The 19,698-nt window shown below is 42.4% G+C and overlaps 1 protein-coding gene across 2 annotated transcripts; it reads left to right on the forward strand.

The window, feature by feature from the left end:
* The first annotated feature begins 289 nt into the window (after window positions 1-289).
* Window positions 290-19,015, forward strand: LOC5564702. Of its 2 annotated transcripts, XR_002499202.1 has the most exons (4): window positions 290-1,159; window positions 2,086-2,524; window positions 2,585-2,868; window positions 18,239-19,015. XR_002499202.1 is itself a non-coding variant. In XM_021839132.1 (3 exons), exons 1-3 carry the CDS (start codon window positions 608-610, stop codon window positions 2,674-2,676), a joined length of 1,083 nt encoding a protein of 360 aa, XP_021694824.1. In that variant the 5' UTR covers window positions 290-607; the 3' UTR covers window positions 2,677-3,104. The 2 variants fall into 2 exon arrangements, 1 of the variants encoding a protein (XP_021694824.1); XM_021839132.1 differs by lacking the exon at window positions 18,239-19,015 and having other exon boundaries at window positions 2,585-3,104.
* The last annotated feature ends 683 nt before the right edge of the window (window positions 19,016-19,698 follow it).

Here is a 19,698-nt window from a genome sequence, read left to right on the forward strand (position 1 = left end):
TCGAAAAAGTGAATGTCAAACAAGATCACAAGTGTCAAGGTTCATATTCGAAACCATTTTTAAAATTGAAGTTTAAAAATGTTATAGCCGTTATTTGAGCTGGAAAACTTGCTAAAGTAGTTGCAATAACATGCTCTTTCGTATTATTAAATAAAAACAAGAATTCATTAAACATTTTAGGACCCAATTAGCAAAACCGTAGTCCTACGTCGCGAAATCGCTCAAGATTCATATATCAAATGGTGGGAACATCCCACCCTCCGCCAATGTCATTCGTCTGTCACTCGACGACGGTGATCGTGCGAGGAATTTTGTTTATTATTTATCTCCCCCGTTCCTCCGACATTCGGGCATTGATAAAACGATTGAAGAAAAAAAAAAATATCGCAAAATTATTGTACGCAAAAAAACATCAGCCCTCAATGGCAAATGCTAAAAATAATTGTGCAATCATCTCCGTTCTGCATTCGAGTTCATTGTCGTCGTGTTCGTCTTCGTCGCGAAAATTGTGGGTGTGAGTTTAAGTAAATTGGGAATTGTTCCGAGGTGAGTGCGTCCGGAAGAGGTGTGGCTCTGATCCGTGACCGGGGGAAGAACCGTCCTGGCGATGGATGATGTGGACACGTCCGCTTTTGCGGAGCTACGCGACAAAAACGAAATCATCGCCAAATATCTGGAACAGCTGAATCAGCTCAAGGAGCTGGCCGCCAACCGGGGCCGGATCAACGAAACGGAATTCAACAACTACCTGGTCCGGCACTACTTCCACAACAACAATATCATCAACTACATCTTCGATAAGAACACCAGCCGGATTCTGCTCAAGACGGTCATCGACCGGAAGAAGAAAATCATCAACTTTATCTTTGTGCTGCTGACGTTGTTCATCGTTTTCTCCTACAAGCACGAAGTCTCGACGGTGGTCCTCCGGAACATCCAGAGTCTGATCTATCCGGGGATGCGGGTGTGGCGGAAGGTGACGGTGCCCATCATTGCCAACTATCCGTCGCTGACCGAGCTGTACGACGAGAGTTGCCTCCTGACGAATCCGTACTTCCAGGTGGAGAATCTGAACTGCGATCCGTGCGCGGACGTGGCCAACGTGCTGGATCTGACCAACATCGACCATGTGGCGGTCAATTATCCGTATATTTTTAAGGTGAGACTGGTTGGGATTTGAAGGGACTTTTGAGATCAGGGCTGGTAGCAGGTCTCTGAAGACTCTTGGACATTCTCTTAGAAGACGGAAAGCTTCTCTACAGTAGCTGGAAAGCATTTCTTCCAGAAGCTGGAAAGCTTCTTCTCCAAAAAACTGAAAAACTTCTCTCGCAGAAGCTGGAAAGCGTCTTTTCAGGAGCTCCAGAATCTGCAACGCTTTTCGTCAAAAAGCTGAAAAGCTTCTCTCCAGAAGCTGGGAAGCTTCTCTCCAGAAGCTGGGAAGCTTCTCTCCAGAAGCTGGGAAGCTTCTCTCCAGAAGCTGGGAAGCTTCTCTCCAGAAGCTGGGAAGCCTCTCTCCAGAAGCTGGGAAGCCTCTCTCCAGAAGCTGGGAAGCTTCTCTCCAGAAGCTGGGAAGCCTCTCTCCAGAAGCTGGGAAGCCTCTCTCCAGAAGCTGGGAAGCTTCTCTCCAGAAGCTGGGAAGCTTCTCTCCAGAAGCCTGGAAAGCTTCTTTCTAGGAGCTTGGAAAGCTTCTCTCTAGAAGCTTGGTAGGCTTCTCTTTAGAACCTAGTAAAGCTTCTCTCTATAAGTTTAGAAAGCATCTCTCTAGAGGCTGGAAAGCTTCTCTCTAGAAGCTTACAAAGCTTCTCTCTAGAAGCTTACAAAGCTTCTCTCTAGAAGTTAAAAAGGTTTCCCACAGGAAGCTTGGAAGGCTTCTATCTATAAATTTGTAAAGCTTGAGAAGCTTCTCTCTCGAAGCTAAAAAACCTTCTCTCCAGAAGCCTGGAAAGCCTCTCTCCAGAAAGCTCCCTCTCTCCGGTTTTTCCGTTATTCTTTCAAACATTTTCATATGGATTCCTTCACTCCAAAACCTTCCCCAGAGATTCCAAGATATCTATTGTACTGATGTTTAAATAAATCCATTTCCAGACCCAGAAAGAGCTAGTCGACATCAGCCGGTTGCAGGTGCTGTACGACCAGAACCGTGCCATTTTCACCAAGGATGCGTACAAAATCCAGTCGACGCATCCGGACATTCGCAACCTGGACGACTTGTTCCGACAGTTTGTGAACGCTAGTCAGCACGTGGAGAGCCACAGCGTTTGGCGCTGCAATCGGATGGCCCCGGCCAGGTTGCTCCGGTCGGTCTTTCCCCGACCGGCACGGCTTCCAGCGACTGGGGTCAGCCTGGAGCGGTACCTGATAGTGGACACACCGCAGGCGCTGCCGTACCGCATTCCGGACGCCGAGTGTGCCAACGTGTTCGTCATCCAGGGCTCCGGCAGCCGGACGTTTCTGCTTCGTCCGACGCAGGAGTGCCGACACCGGTGCCGAACCCTGTCCGTTCGGCTTCCCGCCAATTACGGATGTAAGTTTCTACCAAGTCTTGTAAGCTCAAACGCTAATAATCGCCAACATCATCTTTCAGTAATCTACAACTGGTGGTACTGGAAGCCGATATCGCTTCCGGAGCAGTACGCCAAAGCGCCCTCCGTCAGCTACATCGGATCGTACTGCTGAACAGCGAAAAACCCCCAACGGGACGCCACCTCACCGAAGCCAAAATGCGCATTCAGAAGGAAGAACAATAGGCAATCGGCTGCTGGCAGCGGTACAGAACTTGGAACTTCAACAGCGACTGCTCAGCGGATCAGCGGATGACCAATTTAAGTGTTGTGACCACCCCGAGTAAACCAAAAGCGCTATTTCCGTGTAAGTATGTGTAAGCTTATACCACTTTCGTTTTTATTGTTTCGCCGAATTTATCTAACTCTGAGATTAGCCCTATGTTTTAGTCACATATCGTTGTTGTGTGTAAAAAAAAACGTACAAGAACCTGCCGTTAGGCGTTCTAGACTTTAGTTAAATGTTTTCTAGGTAGAAGGACAGTGAAGCGAGATTGTCATGCTAGAAACTACTAAATTTAAATATAAACAGATTTAAAATTGGTTTTATTTTTTCATTGCCATACTTGATATGAAATCCACCAATTCGTGTCTAAAAGTCTGTTCTATCATTTTGTCCAGTATGACAATCTTGCCTCGCAATCCTTGTGAACTTTTGTAAAAGGATAAGCAGACAGTGGCCTCATACAAGTTCATGTGACATATCTTCTTACTAAATATTTTATCCGACGCACTATGGGACAGAAACCTACTTTGGTTGGCCAAAACCTCTAGCGCTCTGGGGATACTTCCTAGAGGTTTGATGGCTTCTGCAATTTATCTTGGGTGAATCAGAGCTTTATTTTCACGATATTGAAATTGATCTAGATAATTTACATTTTATCTCGATCAGTTCTATGTCTTAATAGAAGCGTCCTAGCAAAAAACATTCTTCTGAAAAGTTGTTTAATGAAATGTTTCTAACAAAATGCCAAAGACACTTATGCTCTGTATTTTTTGCGAATGTCGCTATTTGACACTAAACTATATTTAGTTGTTCGGTAATTTAACCCGCATGGTTTTCAAATTGATTACGCGTGGAAAAGACGGGTAAAATTATGAAAAAAAAGTGCTCAGGTGAGATTCGTATCTACGACACTTGTAGGCAGGCTAGACGAGAGAGTTTCAGATGATTTATTTTTTATCGCTGTGACAGTGATGAACTTTGCTAAATCGCACTGCATAGTTAGAATATATTGGTTTCCTTTTGCACTTGGTAATAAAGAACCAACTGAATTCAAATAAATTATCTCAAATGCTGCTATTGCCGTTGTGGTAACAATCATTGGTGTTCTCGTTTTGTTTAGTATTCTGTTTTTCTGGCATAACTCACAAGAATTTATGTAATTTCTAATATCTTGTTTCATATTTGCCAGTAGAATTTTTGCTGGACTGTATGCAGGTTCTGTTAATTCCTGCATGACCAGCCGTTGGTAGTATATGCTAATCGTTAATAATTGTTGGGCTGTCCTTGCTCTCTTTAACTTCCTTCACCTCATCCCCGTTTATAGTTACTTTAGGTATGCCTTTTGTATTTAATTTTTTCAAATTTTCAATCATGTTCAGCGCGTTGTTGTTTCTTTTGATAAATATGTGCCCATCTTTGAAATTTTAACCTTTTAAGTACCGTAAGTGCCCTAATTCAGCGCATTGCCTAATTCCGCGCATTTCATATAAAATTATTTATATATGGAAATACAGATTAATATTGCAGCAACATTTTATGCCATTTAATGCTAAGCATTCAAGTTCAAATTTTGAACATATTCCACATCTGATGCTTCAGATTGATCAATTCCTTCTGCGTTAGATAGGTTGTTTGGCGCATTAATTTTACATTCTGATCTTGTTAGTACCGTCATTGCCATTGCTTTGAGATCAGAAATAGATATTCGTGATAGCGCGTCCGCTACAACGTTATCTTTTCCTGGTATGTAATAAGTATCGAAATTGTATTCCTCCAAAGCTAAACGAAATTTAATTAGCCTGCTTGATGGATCCGTTAGTGAGAAAAGGTATACTAACGGCCTATGGTCAGTATGAACAATGAATTGTCTTGCGTAAACAAACGGCCGAAAATGTCGAATTGCCCATACCAAGGCCAAAAGTTCTTTCTCAATTGTCAGATCATTTGCTTCAGCTTGATTCAGCGTTTTACTGGCATATGCAACAGGTTTGCTATTTTCGTTAGATAAGACTGCACCTATTGCGTACCTAGACGCGTCAGTATACAAGTGAAACGTGCTTGTGTCGTCAAAATTGGGATAATCTAAAACTGGTGGGTCCTCGAAACGGTTTTTTTCAGTTCATTGAATGTTTGTTCACATTCTTCATTCCAGATAATTGGTGCTCCTTTTCTCGTTAAACGATTCAAAGGAGCACAAAAGATGGCAAAATTCTTAATGTGCCTTCTATATAGTTTGCAAAAGCTACAAATCGTTTTACTTCATCAGCATTGGAAGGAGTGGGCCATCTCTTTACTGCTCCGACTTTAGCAGGATCTGGCTTAATTCCTTCTGCTGATATCAAATGTCCCAGATATAGTTATTCTGTCTTAAAGAAATTACACTTCTTGGGATTCAATTTCAAATTTATTTTCTGAAGTTTTTTGAATACAGACACTTAGTAGTATTTAGCTCAGACATAGCAATTGTCATAAGACGAGAAAATTATGATGGGCTAATTTTAAGACCCATGGGCAGTCTCTACCTACCCTTGTTGTAAATGTGAAAAATATTGTGCACCCGCTAGTGCGTCAATTATATCTTTGATATCTGGGAATTTGTCATCCTCGACTACAGTGTTTAACTTTTTTTAATCTCCACTTCTTCTTATCTCCAGAACTCTTCTTTGAGACAAGTAAAATTGGGCTGTTCTATCCAGAAATAGCTTTGTCAATCATTTGGTCATTAAACATTTTTTAATCTGCTCTTCCACTTCCAAGTTATGTGTATGCGGCAATTTATATGGTTTGCTGTTAACCATTCAAACAGGTATTTTCCCATTCGACGGCTGCACATAGCATTTGCTATAAAGACATGTGGTTGTATTTGATTTAATATAACACATTCAATACAACACATGTGTCTGTAAAATTTGTTTCAACAAATTTAATCATTTCCGTTCTAGCCGCAATTGTAAAATATTCAGTTTTCGGTTCGTTGAACTCCATTTTCATTTTGGAAAAGTCAATAGTTGCCCGAATTCCTTCAAACAAATGTGTGCCTATTAGTCCCACAACGTGAGATGGCAATTTGTCCAAGACATGGAACCTTATTGGATAATTTATAGAATGATATCATAAAAAGGTATCCAAAAATCCCAGCGTACTGGTTATTCCGTTTACTCCACTTACTTCTAGCGTTTGTGTGTTGTCAATAATTACATCCTTTGGCACATAACTCTTGTCAGGAAGATAACAGGATGCACCGCTGTCTAATATCAATTCGAGGTTTGTGTTAAATAGTGAGATTGTGGCTCTCAAAGCCTTTTCCGCATTAAAATTAGCGAAAAAGATCAATGAGGTTTGCTTGTTCCTGACTATTTTGTCCTTGGTTGTTGATGGGCTATCGACGGTTCTCTTGAGCATCTTCAGCGACGTTTGCTGAACGTCGGTTGCCATGATTCTGATTATGATTATATCAACCTCCTTAGCCTCCTCTGTAACCTCCCGTTGATTGAGAAGATTGATGAGGTGGCTCTTGTTGATATTGCGATGAGAACTGCTGTTGTTGGAAGTTACGCGATTACCACCTCTTCCACGATTGAAGTGAGATCGGTTACACCTATATCCTATACCACGTCCTCTACGGTAGTAGTGGTAGTAGATTGGTCCCCTTCATGAGCACCTAAGTGCCATCATATTTTCCTCTTCTCTTTTTGTGCCTGGGGTAGCTTGCCACTCTAAGGCGTCGGATATGGCTCTATTGCAGGTCGGTGGATTGCGAGCTTTCAAGAAGAACTTGGTTGCCGGGTCTCGCAGACCATTTATGAAGGCCTGGATCGCAATTGGTTCCACTATATTTGTTGCCGCGGCTTCGCTCGCAAACGTACCATTCGTCACGTGCGCGGCTACCAGTTTGCCTGACAAGTTTTCTATCTGAGTTCCGAATTTTGAGATTGATTTGTTGTTTTGGCGCTTTGCTGCCATTTCGTTTTCCACTGCTCGTGGAGTAACTCTAATATTGTCGCACCGCCACCAAACCGGATCGCGCCAGTGAGACTCGCGACGCGCCTCAACTCGCGCGATTTTGAAATCTGTTTTTTAGTGTGGCGCTGCATTCTTACGATTTTTATGAACACAGCGCACTATTCACATATTAGCTGCGACGCACGGGGCCCGAGAAAACAATAATTATAAATAAATGTTGGTCTTGATTTCTACCGGATACATAATAGCAAATTTTGATTGAAGTTCCTGTAGGGCAAGTGCAACGGTTGTTTTATTATCGAGAGCACCGTGTGCTGCCTCTACCAATGTTGTTTTCAGAAACTTTGGGATGGCGTCCTCTGGTACACCTTCCGCGGAATCTACCAGTAGTTGAACGCTTTCAACGTACCGTAATCCGGAGTAAGGACTGTTCATTTAAGAAAGTGGACACCTAAATATTAGCATTTTGGTGTAAAAATTCCATAAAAACAAATAAAATTTTGTTTCAGTGTGATCTCAAGTGTTTATTTTGACAGCAGACAAAAGTTGACATAAAAAAATTATAAATTCTAAACGATGGGTCGAATTGACATGGCGACTCTCATTTTTTTTCTGCACAAATGGTGTACAGAAAAACTGCCGTTCCGAGATTTGGCTTAAATCGCGAAGTGTCCAAATTGATTTTTTTCAACGCTGTGGCCAAAACAGATATTCCTGACGACGTACGATACATCCCAACAGAAAAATTGATTTGGTATGGCAAGCAATTTGCTCCTGCAGTATGAAAGTACTACATATTTCACGACGGGTTCAATCAACGGCGAAAATTACAGAACTGAATGCATTAAAAAATGGCTTCTGCCCATCTACTGAAAGCATACCATGCCTCCATTGTTTTTGCCAGACCTAGCATCGGCTCACTATGCTTCAGGTACTTTGGAGATGCTCAAGAAGGAATAAGTCGAATTTGTAGAAAAATGATCGAATCCATCAAATTGCTCAGAACTACGCCTCATTGAAACATATTGGGCAATAATCAAACGGCATCTTAAGAAGGATGGAAGAGAAGCAAGCTCCATCGATTTTTTCAAGAAAATGTGGTCAGCAGTTCGAAAAGTTCCGAAAAAAGTTGTGCAGAATTTTATGGGAGGTATCAAAAGAAAAGTAAGAGCATTCTCCAGCAATGCTCAATAAATGTTCAAATTTATGTGAATTTGATCGAAATTACGTTGATTTCCATGTATTTTAGGTAAACTCATGAATTTGTTCGAAAATAAACAGTATACTGTAAAAAAACATGTGTCCACTTTCTTAAATGAACAGTCCCTAACATTGATCATTTTTCTGAATGTTTCTTTAATATTTCGTTTGAAAATGCAACTGTCGCAAATTTTTAATTTTTAATACAAGTACTGCCACCCATAGCTCGAGACTCTAGAGTGGTTCAAAAAATCGTTTTTGCTCCACACCGCTCATTCGATTCTAAGTCAAATTCTGAGTGACCTCCCAAAATTTGAGCTAATTTGGATGAAAACTGAGACTGCACAAGCCCTTCAAAGTTTATATGGGAATTACTATGAGAAAAGCAAGCAATTCATTCAATTGTTCATAGTGTTTGCCCATGTGCTCTTAGGGACTGAAACTATGTTGGTACTGTAAGATACATTCATCAGCTACAACTTTGCCGAAGACCGTTTTTAAATCGGACGCCCCGGTAATTAGTTATTGATTTTTGAATGAGTTGTGAAACTTTGGCTATAATTATTGGGCTGTTCTGCAGGCATCACTGGATATATGCAGTAAAACATAGTAGCCATGATTTGTGCGTGCTATCTTTCGCGCCAAGTGCAGCAATGTTGCCTGTTCATGAGTTAAATGAGCACTGCCGAAGAATTTGTGACTGGATATAAATCAATAACTAATTACTGAGGCGTCCGATTTGAAAACGGTCTTCGGCAAAGTTGTAGCTGATGAATGTATCTCACAGTATCAACATAGCTCTAATCCCCAAGAGCACATGGGAAAACACTATGACCGATTGAATGAATTGCTTGCTTTTCCCATAGTAATTCCCATATAAACTTTGAAGGGCTTGTGCAGTCTCAATTTTCATCCAAATGAGCTCAAATTTTGGGAGGACACTCTTAATTTGATCAAGAATCGAATGAGCGGTGTGGAGCAAAAACGATTTTTTGAACCACTCTACTATAACTGTATTTTGTTTATTGAAATATTTAAGCATGTTAAAAAAAAAAAAACTGTTTTAGGCGATTTTTTTATTTAGCTGATATGGGGTAACATTGATCACCTATGTAAACAACGTTCGGTAATACTGAAAATGTCGTTACTTACTTAAATCATGGCTCCTGAAGCCGAGTATGAAGACCAAACGCTTACAAGTCATTTACTTTTTGAGTTATGTTCAAATTAAAAACACCTCGAACCACGGAATACGCCTAAAGGTAGGCAATTTCCTAAGGAAATTTTACATTCTTATCAGTAATTCGGTAATGTTGCCTAATTTAGCATACTTATAGAAGTTTTGACAACGGAATCGTTTTCGGCGATGTCATTTTTAGTAAGAACCACATTTTCCTTGCTTATATCGTTTGCAGAACTTATGTAAGACATGAATCTTCGGTCATGTCATCCTTAACAATTAAAATCATTATTCCGAAAAGTTGACGAATTTACGCATAAGGTAAACGCAATTTACGCAACAATATTAACTTTTATTAGCTCATGAATATAAGAAAGAGGAGTCCATTCACCATTTGGAAATGTTTCATCAATAAATAATACAGGTCGGACTCGATTATCCGGAGCATCGATTTTTTTTTTCACTCCGGATAATCGAATCCTCCGGATAATCGAATCACTAATAAAAAAATTTAATCTTTGACAAAAGAACTCAAATATTATCTTTTTTCGTTATTTTATTTAAATGAGGCGGTGGTGCAGCCAGAATTTTTTCTAGAAACAGCAGTGGTCTTTACAAGAAAAAGAAAAACAATTTGACCAGCATACACAAAAAAACACTTTTCCAAACCCCTCTTTTCTTAAATACGTTCTAAACTGCAAAACCATTCATATTGTATATTGCAATACCAAATTAGGGAAGGTGTACCAGTTATGGCCATAGTGGTTCCCTATTTGGGCATATGTGAAATTTCAATCGCTTTCACATTTTAAATCTTTTTGAACGTTTCAACTTCAAGATTGATCTTAAATCTTACTATTACAACACACAAAACTTTTCAAAAAGTGAAGATAGTCAAGTAATCACGTATGGCGAAATAGGGAACCATTATGTCCATAACTGATACACCTACCCTATCTCAGATTTATGCATAAAAATCAAAAAACAAGAACATCGAAAAATAAATTCCGGATAATCGAGTCTAAAATTCCGGATAATCGAATCCCGGATAATCGAGTCCGACCTGTAATACGAACTTTTGATGAGATTAGTCGTTCCGATCAATGATACCCCGGATTACGGTAACTAGTCAACAGTGTGACAATTACATCGAAAAGGTCTCACCACTTTGAGAGCTAGCGCAAGGTCTAATTTTGAAGCCATCTCTAAGGGGTCTATTTTGTAAATCGAGCGAATGCATGTGACTCGTTTGTAGTCATTGTCGATCAAAGTAAGTAGATATATTTCAGATGTCACCCGTCGACTCCCATAGTAATCCAGTCACTTAGAGTGCCAACTGTCGATAAACTCGAGTGACAGAGCCGAGTCGAGTGAAATTTGTGGTCGACAGTGACTCCAGTCGATTCGTTTTTGATCGACTCGACTTATAAAATAGGGCCCTGATTTAATTTCTCGGTATATTGTTTGATATCCGACAATTCCAATACCTTTTTTAAATTTGTGCAATTTCAAAATTGCCTCATTAAAAGTATCCTCACAAAACGTTCGCTTCTTGGCTAACGTTCTGTGCTAATACTGCCTATGAGGACTTTTTAGAAAGTTTCTCAGATTCACCACTAAGTAACTAATTAATTTGTCTATCTGAATCATCCATAAATTTGGATAGTTTGGATAGAAATTAACTACGTGGTGGTTCACTTATTCACTCATACCTAGTCTTCTGTACTGACAATCCTATTGTAATTACTAACAACTTACTCGTTTGGTTCCCTAACGACCTGGTTACATATCCTTCGGAGAATCTGCGGACACCGCGAGTATGCCGAGTTTGGTTTATATATTTCATTGTTCACATTGTTGATTCAGCGCGTTGCGCCGATATTGGACTGCAGGGTCGCATCCACCACAGACACTAGGCATCAAAAAACTATTTTTGAAGTCAAATCCGAGGTAGCTCATATTGCCCCCATTGCCCCTAGTTAGTTTTGTCTCCAAATCTAAATTTAGTGATATGTTTAGCTTACACTGAGAAAAATCTACACGTCAAGGTCGTGTGTTTTACTTATAGATTTGCGCAATGAGGAAAACCACATGATTTGAATGTGGTAGCCATATGGATTTCATCATTGATTTCACGGTATAATAACATGTGTATCAACATTAGGATGTCATGTGAAACAAACATGAATTTCCAAATATTAAATCATGAAAACCAACTGATTTGCTTATTGAATTCGAAATGTAGTAGCTTTAGATAGTCATGTGTGATAGAACATAAATGTCAAGGGACTGAAAGAAGAAATTTGGTAGAAAAACTTTTGCTCCCCAAAATATGGATCCGAGGCTCCTCTGCTTGTCGCAAGCTCTCTTGATTTTTTTTTCAAACCCGTGAGCCAGCAACAAGCGGGACGCCGCAAATCCATAATTTGGGAAGCCAGGGATAAGCATATTCCATTTTTTTCGAAACTGAAAGCCAGGAAAATCTGTTGGTGGAATCCGATTTTTCTACTAAACTATACATTATAATCAATGTTTTCTTATAGAAAGGTAGAATTCTCGTATATCGGTCAACTTCACTAATAAAAGATTCACAAATTTTCATCTAACACTTTCAGCTTCAAAATTTGCTCTTCAGCTTCAAAATTTGCATGATGATGACTGTCGTTCGACACGAGGTCCAACCGCAATTCAGTTCACTATGCATCTCATGGGTTGATCACAAACAATTTAGAAGCTTTGAACATGGAAATCGATAGCATAGCTCATGGATTTCATCATAACAATCTCATTGCGCAAATCAATGAATCGACCAACTTGAACATGATGATTATGACACAAGATAACCATAAGCAAAACACACTGAATCCGTGTTGGAGTGATGATCTATGCGTCCATAGGTTGACACATACGAATCTGAAGAGAAAGCTTCGGGAACTTATGTGGAAAAAATATGGAATCCCTGTTGTCGGTTGATGAATCAATCCATGAGGCAAAACACAGGAATTTAATGTGTAACACACACGAAGTTTGCAAGAAAATCATAGCAAATCGATATGGACGTTCATGAATCGATCCATAATTTTAAACACACAGATCGAGCGTGTGGATTTTTATCAGTGTTACGATGGTACACAAATTATATCAAGCTAAATTGGGACTTTTTCGACGCACTTTTTGTACGGATCTTCAAAAAAAAAATTGCAACAGCCTGACCCTCCCTCCGAGCGTGACATAATGTGTGCATTGCCCTCTACTTCGAGGGCTTATCGTGTGGTAGGTTCGGAATCAACAGATTGCTTACCTGTAAACGCAACACGGCATCATAATTATACCTACTGTTTTTCAGAAAGGAGGAGCTCCATCAAGGTTTCACGATACGCAGCATTTAGACTCGAGAAAAGCACTTTTCACTCACCATAGATAAAGCACTTTGTTAGCACGATTTAGATTGCAAAGTTAAGCAATTGTTTGAAATTGCTTCCTTCTTCTGACACATTTTTTCACTTCTGGCCGTTTCTTTTTATATTGAAATTTGTTCGCTTGCTACGATTCTACGATTGCGGTTATGCCGTTGTCACGGCAACCCACTCACGTGGTCGTGACCTAGGACAGGAGTGACAGCTCAACTAAGACTGCCCAGTTGGTTTTCAGTCGATAACCTTCGCGATATAATAGCCAGTGCTACCAGTTATCTTTTTAAGCAAATATTATGAACAAATTCAAATATCAAGGTTCATAATTAAATTGTTTCTTACACGCTTCATTCATTTAATGCAATCCTCTATTACTTTCTTTTTTAAAACTCAGGTTTATATTCAAAACCGACAATATTTTTGAGAAAATGTTGCAATCGAAGCAATCCATGATTATTTGAATTTGTAACCAACGAATACCTTCTTATGTACCCACTCTCTTATGTACTATAGCATAGCCTCCTAGGCAATACCATAGCAACACTTAGCAACGTAGGTTGTTGATTAGTAATAAATTTTCATTATTAGTTAGACATTCAACCAGAACAGTCGAGTTTTATTTTACTCTGCAAGAGGTTATGGGCCCAGGATTGGCCGTAGCCAAGAAGAAAAAATTTTTTTTTTCTCAAGAAGTGAAGCCACGTGGAAGAAGTTAGTTCAAGATGACGAACGGTCAGCAGGTGAACGGAAGCGGAGCTGGATCGCAGGGCACTGGAAGCGGAGGACTGCCGGCCGCTGGAGGCGGAGCCGGAGTGCCGGCCGCAGGAAACGGTCGGATCAATGCGGTCGCTCTACCGATCATCGAGAAGCTGAAGGGGCGTGAAAACTACACCACGTGGGCGTTCGCCATGAAGATGACGCTCATTCGAGAAGGTTCCTGGTACACGGTGTCGCCAGCCCAAGGCCAGGTTATCGATGATGAGGTCAGTTTGCGTGCGTTGGCCACAATTTGCTTGAGCCTGGAGACGACGAACTACAGTCTCGTCCAGGACGCAAAGGATGCCAAGGAGGCCTGGGATAAGCTGCGGAACGCTTTCCAGGACAACGGTCTGACGAGGAGAATCGGGTTGCTGAGGAAGCTCACATCCATTCGGCTGGACGAGTGCGGCAGCGTGGAATCGTACGTCGACGAGCTGATGTCCACAGCGCATAAACTTGTGGGAATCGGCTTCAGGGTCGACGACACATGGCTTGCTGCATTGTTGCTGATGGGACTTCCGGAGAACTACGAACCCATGATTATGGGACTTGAGGCGTCGGGGACTGCGTTAACGTCGGACGCGGTGAAGGCAAAAATTTTGCAGGACGTGAAGCTACCGAGTGGACCCAAGACCAGCGGCGGTGACGGAGCGTTGTACTCGAACCCAAAATCGAGGCGGCGTGGTGGCAACAATGGTCCTACGAAGAAGGATGACACGTGCCACAACTGCAAGAAGCGGGGGCATTTTGCAGCCAAGTGTCCACAGAAGCAAAACTCACCAAGAACGGCTGGCAAAGCTTTGTGCAGCGTTTTTGCGATGGGCGAGGTAAGCGATAAAGAGTGGTATTTCGATTCCGGCGCCACGTGCCACATGTCTCGGAGTGGCGATGGTTTCGTCGAGCAACACCGCATGGCGCACCCGGTGGCAACGGCGAACAACGGCAGCATGATGTCAGTCGCGAAGGGTCTGGTCAAGTTGGATCTCTCGGAAGGCCCGATCGAAGTGAAGGAAGTGCTGCAGATTCCGGAACTGGCCACCAATCTCCTATCCATCAGCAAGATTTGCCAAAAGGGGCTGAAGGTGGTCTTCGACGCGGACAAGTGTGAGGTTCGTGAGCACGATGGGATCGTGATCGCATCCGGTACGCAGTCAGGCGGCCTGTACAAGCTGAACCGGAAGCACGAGCAGGCAATGCTTACACCGAGCACCGGTATCTGGCACCGACGGCTTGGTCACCTCAATCGTCAGAGCTTGCGGAAGCTGATGGCGATGGCAGACGGCATCGAGTTGGCAAACGACGTCATCCCCGAGTGCATCGCTTGTATCGAGGGTAAGCATGCACGTAATCCTTTTCCTTCCAGCGAGTCGCGAGCCGAAGGGCTATTGGATTTAGTCCACTCGGACCTGGTCGGACCCATCGAAGTTCCATCTGTCGGTGGCAGTCGTTATGTGATGACGTTCATCGACGATGCGAGTCGAAAGGTGTTCCTCTATTTCCTGGAACGAAAGAACGAAGCGTTTGGGGCCTACGAAAATTTCAAGGCCATGACCGAGCGCCAGACAGGGAGGAAGTTGAAGGTTCTGAGAACGGACAACGGGACCGAATACGTCAACAAGACCTTCAGGACCAGCATGGCGAAAGATGGAGTGCGGCACGAGAAGACTTGTCCGTACACCCCTGAGCAGAACGGGGTAGCGGAGAGAATGAACCGGACACTCATCGAGAAGGCCAGAAGCATGCTAAACGATTCGCGCCTGCCAAAAGAATTTTGGGCCGAGGCGGTTTCAACGGCGGCGTACCTCGTCAACCGAAGCCCGACGAGGTCACTCCAGACCACTCCTGAAGAAGCTTGGACCGGTAAGAAGCCGGATTTGCAACATTTGCGCATTTTCGGGTCGCTAGCACTAGTCCACGTCCCGAAGCAACGAAGGAAGAAGTTCGACGCCAAATCCCAGAAAGCCGTTTTCGTAGGATATGCCGATGGTACCAAGGGGTACCGTGTGTACGATCCGGTCAAGCGTTCAGTCCAGATCAGCCGTGACGTGATTGTGGTTCAAGAGGGAGAACCGCAAAATTTGGTCGGAATCAGCGAGGAACAGCAGCAGATACAGTTCATGGAGCTGTACACAGTCGACGAGCCGAACGCAAGTGGCGGACAACACCCGGTTGTGGAACCGAGTGTCGGCGACGACGATGTCGACGAAGACGATTCTGAGGAGTCGGCTGCATCCGATAGCGGCTCAAGTGATCTTGAGTTCATGGACGTCCTGGATTCCGAGAATGAGCCTGCGCTCCCGTCGCAACTTGGTAGGCCAGCTGTTGAGCAGCAAGGGCTTAGGCGCAGCGACCGGGAGCGCCGAACCCCAGGCAAGTATTCTGATTACGTTACGTATAGTTCGTTTTCTGGCGAAGTTGTTTCCCCCCAGTCCACCCCGATGTGCCCCAAGACGTCGTTCGATAACCCGCAAAGCTACGAAGAAGCCCTCAACGGACCGGATCGCGAAAAGTGGATCGCGGCCATGCGTGAGGAGATTGCAGCCTTGGAGGAGAACGAAACTTGGGAACTGACCAGTCTTCCTAGTGACAGGAAGGCCATCCGAAACAAGTGGGTCTTCAAGACGAAGCGAGGACCAACCGGTGACATCGAGCGGTACAAGGCGCGCTTGGTGGTGAAAGGGTGCTCACAACGGCCAGGCATCGACTTCGACGAAGTGTATTCCCCGGTGGTACGGTATTCCACCATTCGATACCTTCTGGCGCTGGCAGTGAAGCACGACCTTGACGTGGAGCAGATGGATGCCGTCACTGCGTTCCTTCAAGGGGAACTATCGGACGAGGTCATCTACATGGAGCTACCGAGAGGGTTTGCTGGCACCTCGAAGCAAGTGTGTCGGTTGCGAAAGGCACTTTACGGGCTCAAACAGTCGAGCCGTGTCTGGAACAACCAGCTGGACCAGGCCTTGAAGAAATTCGGACTGGAGCAATCGAAGGTCGACCCGTGCCTGTATTTCCGGATCGACGGTGAGAATATGATTTTCGTCACAATCTACGTGGACGATTTCATGATCTTCACCAACAATGCCAAGCTGAAGCAGAAGTTGAAATCGTTTCTGCACAACTGCTTCAAGATGAAGGACCTCGACGAAGCGAATTTCTGCCTGGGACTGAGGATCACGCGGGACAGGAAGAATGGCAAGCTGTGGGTAGATCAGGAGCACTACGTCGACAGCATTTTGCAGCGGTTCAACATGGCGAACTGCCACCCAGTCTCCACGCCAGCGGAGGCGAATGTTAAGCTGGACAAGTCCATGTCCCCGACGACACCGGAAGAGACGCGCGAAATGAAGGAGGTACCCTACCAGGAGGCAGTGGGCTGTCTCACGTATCTGGCGCAAACGACGCGGCCGGATATCAGTTTCGCGGTCAACCAAGTTAGCCAATTCAACGCGAATCCCGGACGTACCCACTGGAATGCTGTCAAGCGCATTATGCGGTACCTGCGAGGCACCCGATCGAGCCGACTGACGTACTCCAAGGAACGTTGCGCGGATTTGGTTGGCTACACAGATGCCGATTGGGGAGGAGAGCCGGATTCCAGGAAGTTCATGGGAGGAGCTGTGTCGTGGAACGTAAAACGGCAACCAACAGTTGCATTGTCCTCGTGCGAAGCGGAATACGTTGCGCTTTCTCGCACGGTCCAGGAAGCACTTTGGTGGCACCACTTCCAATCGCAGATTTTCGGCGTGCGAGCGATTCCCATCCGGTGCGACAATCAATCAGCCATCTGTATCGCACGGAACCAAGGATACAATCCACGAACAAAGCACATGGACATTAAGCACCATTTTGTCCGAGATGTGCTGGATCAAGGAGTAGTCGAACTGGGCTACGTGAACACAAAGCAGCAACCTGCCGACGGATTCACCAAGGCCCTTGTAAATCAGAAGCTGGAAGAGAATAAGAAGTTAATTGGATTCGTTGCTTAAGGAGGAGTGTTGCAATCGAAGCAATCCATGATTATTTGAATTTGTAACCAACGAATACCTTCTTATGTACCCACTCTCTTATGTACTATAGCATAGCCTCCTAGGCAATACCATAGCAACACTTAGCAACGTAGGTTGTTGATTAGTAATAAATTTTCATTATTAGCAAAAACATTTGCACTGCAACACGACCAGGGCTGGTAGCGAGCCACTTTTTCGTGACTAACTTAGCCACTATTTTTGACCCAGTACAGTCGAATTTCGTTCGTTGGGCCTCCGTTAGTAGGGCTACCTAAAACGAAGGCAAACGTCATTTTCTGACATAAGACGCAAATTATCAATGTTGGTAGCTCTGTTTTTCTTTTGTTCTATGTTATTTGACAGCTCGAAACTCAGCCCGATTAGTGAAAGTCTTTCACTAAGTGGGCTCCAGGTTTAGTGCAACGAACGAAAGTTGGCTGTAACTAGAAAGTCGATACTTGCATCCAAAAGTCACTAAAGTTGCTTTTCCGGATGAATGGTAATTAGTTTCGCAATCTGATATCAACAAATGCAGATTACCATTTTATTCAAACTTGAAAAGAATACAGTAAACATGGGTAAATTGATGACGGTTTTTTGTAACATCCTTTGAAGATTCTTTGCTAAACCTGAGGAAGTTAGATCTTTTGCAGAGGCTATTATTATTTTTTTTTTTCATATGAAATTATTCAATAGGAAGCCGGAAATAATCTGTGAAACATTAAAAGTGGCTATGTACCTAGATTTTACAAGGAAATAATCGAATGACTTAGAAGATACGTTACAAATATGAGGCACTGTCTGCTAATCTTATTTATTCCAGTGTTTTTAATACGACGTACTTTGCTCCAAATTTACCTTTCTTCTGTATTTGATCTTGAAAAATAAAACTAAAACACTAAATTATCTCTTATTTAAATCTTTAGGCTATTTAAGTGAAATGATATTACACCTTGACTGAAAACCCCGAAACATTAGTTCTAGGCTTAAGGCTCCATACTTTTTTATCCTTCCTCGATTGTTTTCATTTGTGTTGGAACAATGCCAAAAACTAACCCCAAAATAAATCGAAAACGATACAAATGCATGCATGAAAAACTAAAAGTAAAAAGTGAAGAACTGCGAATAGACGATGCTTCCTGTTTTAGACGAAATGAATGGTGAAAAAATGCCATACGAATACTTCAATTACTATAGCAGTTTTAGTGGAAGTGAAAAACCCCGTGAATTCAAAGTAGTAGGAGTAACGAACCGATGTATGTGTGATACTTCTAATTAACGCCGAAATGAGACAGAAGAAGTTTTAGATCAAGTAGAACTGACTATTGCGTGAAAAAAAAAAGAAAAACAATACGAGTAGAATGGTGCATTTTCTTCCTTCCCACTGATTACAAGCAAGAACAAGAATTAAAGAAGATTAGACTTAAATCCGAAGTTAAATAATAAACCCACACGGAAATGTAGCGGATAGCATTTTCAAACAAACTATTAAGAAAATTACGGATCTACTAATACATACACACACAAACACACATACAGACCGGGTTGTACATAGAAAGTAGAAGCGCGATGAAATGAAAGCGCAAGCACATAGCGTATGATTATACATATATTTTTTTGCGGTGGAAATGAGTTATAGAAAAAAAAGTCAGTCGAAATAAAGAGAAACAACTTGTGTGAAAGAACGCATTTAATCGCTCAAATCGCGCTGGAATGTTCATGCTTTGTAGTATCAATGATGACAATCCTTATGGGAAAACCTAATCTTGATAGAGCTGTGCGGTGTGCAATTAAAATTCACTTAGGAAATCCATACATTAACTACAACTCGTATAATGTACGACAAAATTATTTGAACAAATGGGCAACAATTTCAAACCTGATAAGTTTTCTTCAGATGAATGGCAGACATTCACCCTGGTGTGGAAAAGTCCATAGTTTATTTTTTTCATTCTAGCAATAAATTCTTTCTTTGATTGTTTCGATTTTTTCGCATGAACAAACTTATTGCTTCAATGGATCATTAAAATAACCAAAACGGCCGCTATGAGAAGCATAAATAGCGCCACCGTAGTCTTGTGTGTTTGACAGAACAGCAATGCTGTCACAATGTTAAATCCCATATACAGTGGCGCCTTTGTTTTGATGCGGTGAGCACTTGCAAAAACTAGCTTCAATGATCCACTCTGAACTATGGTTGCCAAGAAAACTTATTATGCTTTAAATTCTTAAGAAATTCCAAAAAATATTCGATTATTTTTCAACAGATTTGTAGCAAGATTTTTGAAGCCACTCTTCGATATTTTTGAAGAACTTTAGTATAATCGAATCCTTCAAGAATTATCAAAGGGAGGCTCAAATCTTTTGGAAATTACACAACCTATGT

The sequence above is a fragment of the Aedes aegypti genome, chromosome 1 (genome assembly GCF_002204515.2).
Source record: "Aedes aegypti strain LVP_AGWG chromosome 1, AaegL5.0 Primary Assembly, whole genome shotgun sequence".
In the NCBI taxonomy this organism is placed as follows: Eukaryota; Metazoa; Arthropoda; class Insecta; order Diptera; family Culicidae; genus Aedes; species Aedes aegypti.

Bases quoted from the DNA above. Each gene is read 5' to 3' on its own strand.
- LOC5564702 (XM_021839132.1), top strand. From the start codon at position 608: ATGGATGATGTGGACACGTCCGCTTTTGCGGAGCTACGCGACAAAAAC. The intron at 1,160-2,085 runs GTGAGACTGGTT...ATCCATTTCCAG, and splicing joins ATTATCCGTATATTTTTAAG to ACCCAGAAAGAGCTAGTCGA. The intron at 2,525-2,584 runs GTAAGTTTCTAC...ATCATCTTTCAG, and splicing joins GCTTCCCGCCAATTACGGAT to TAATCTACAACTGGTGGTAC.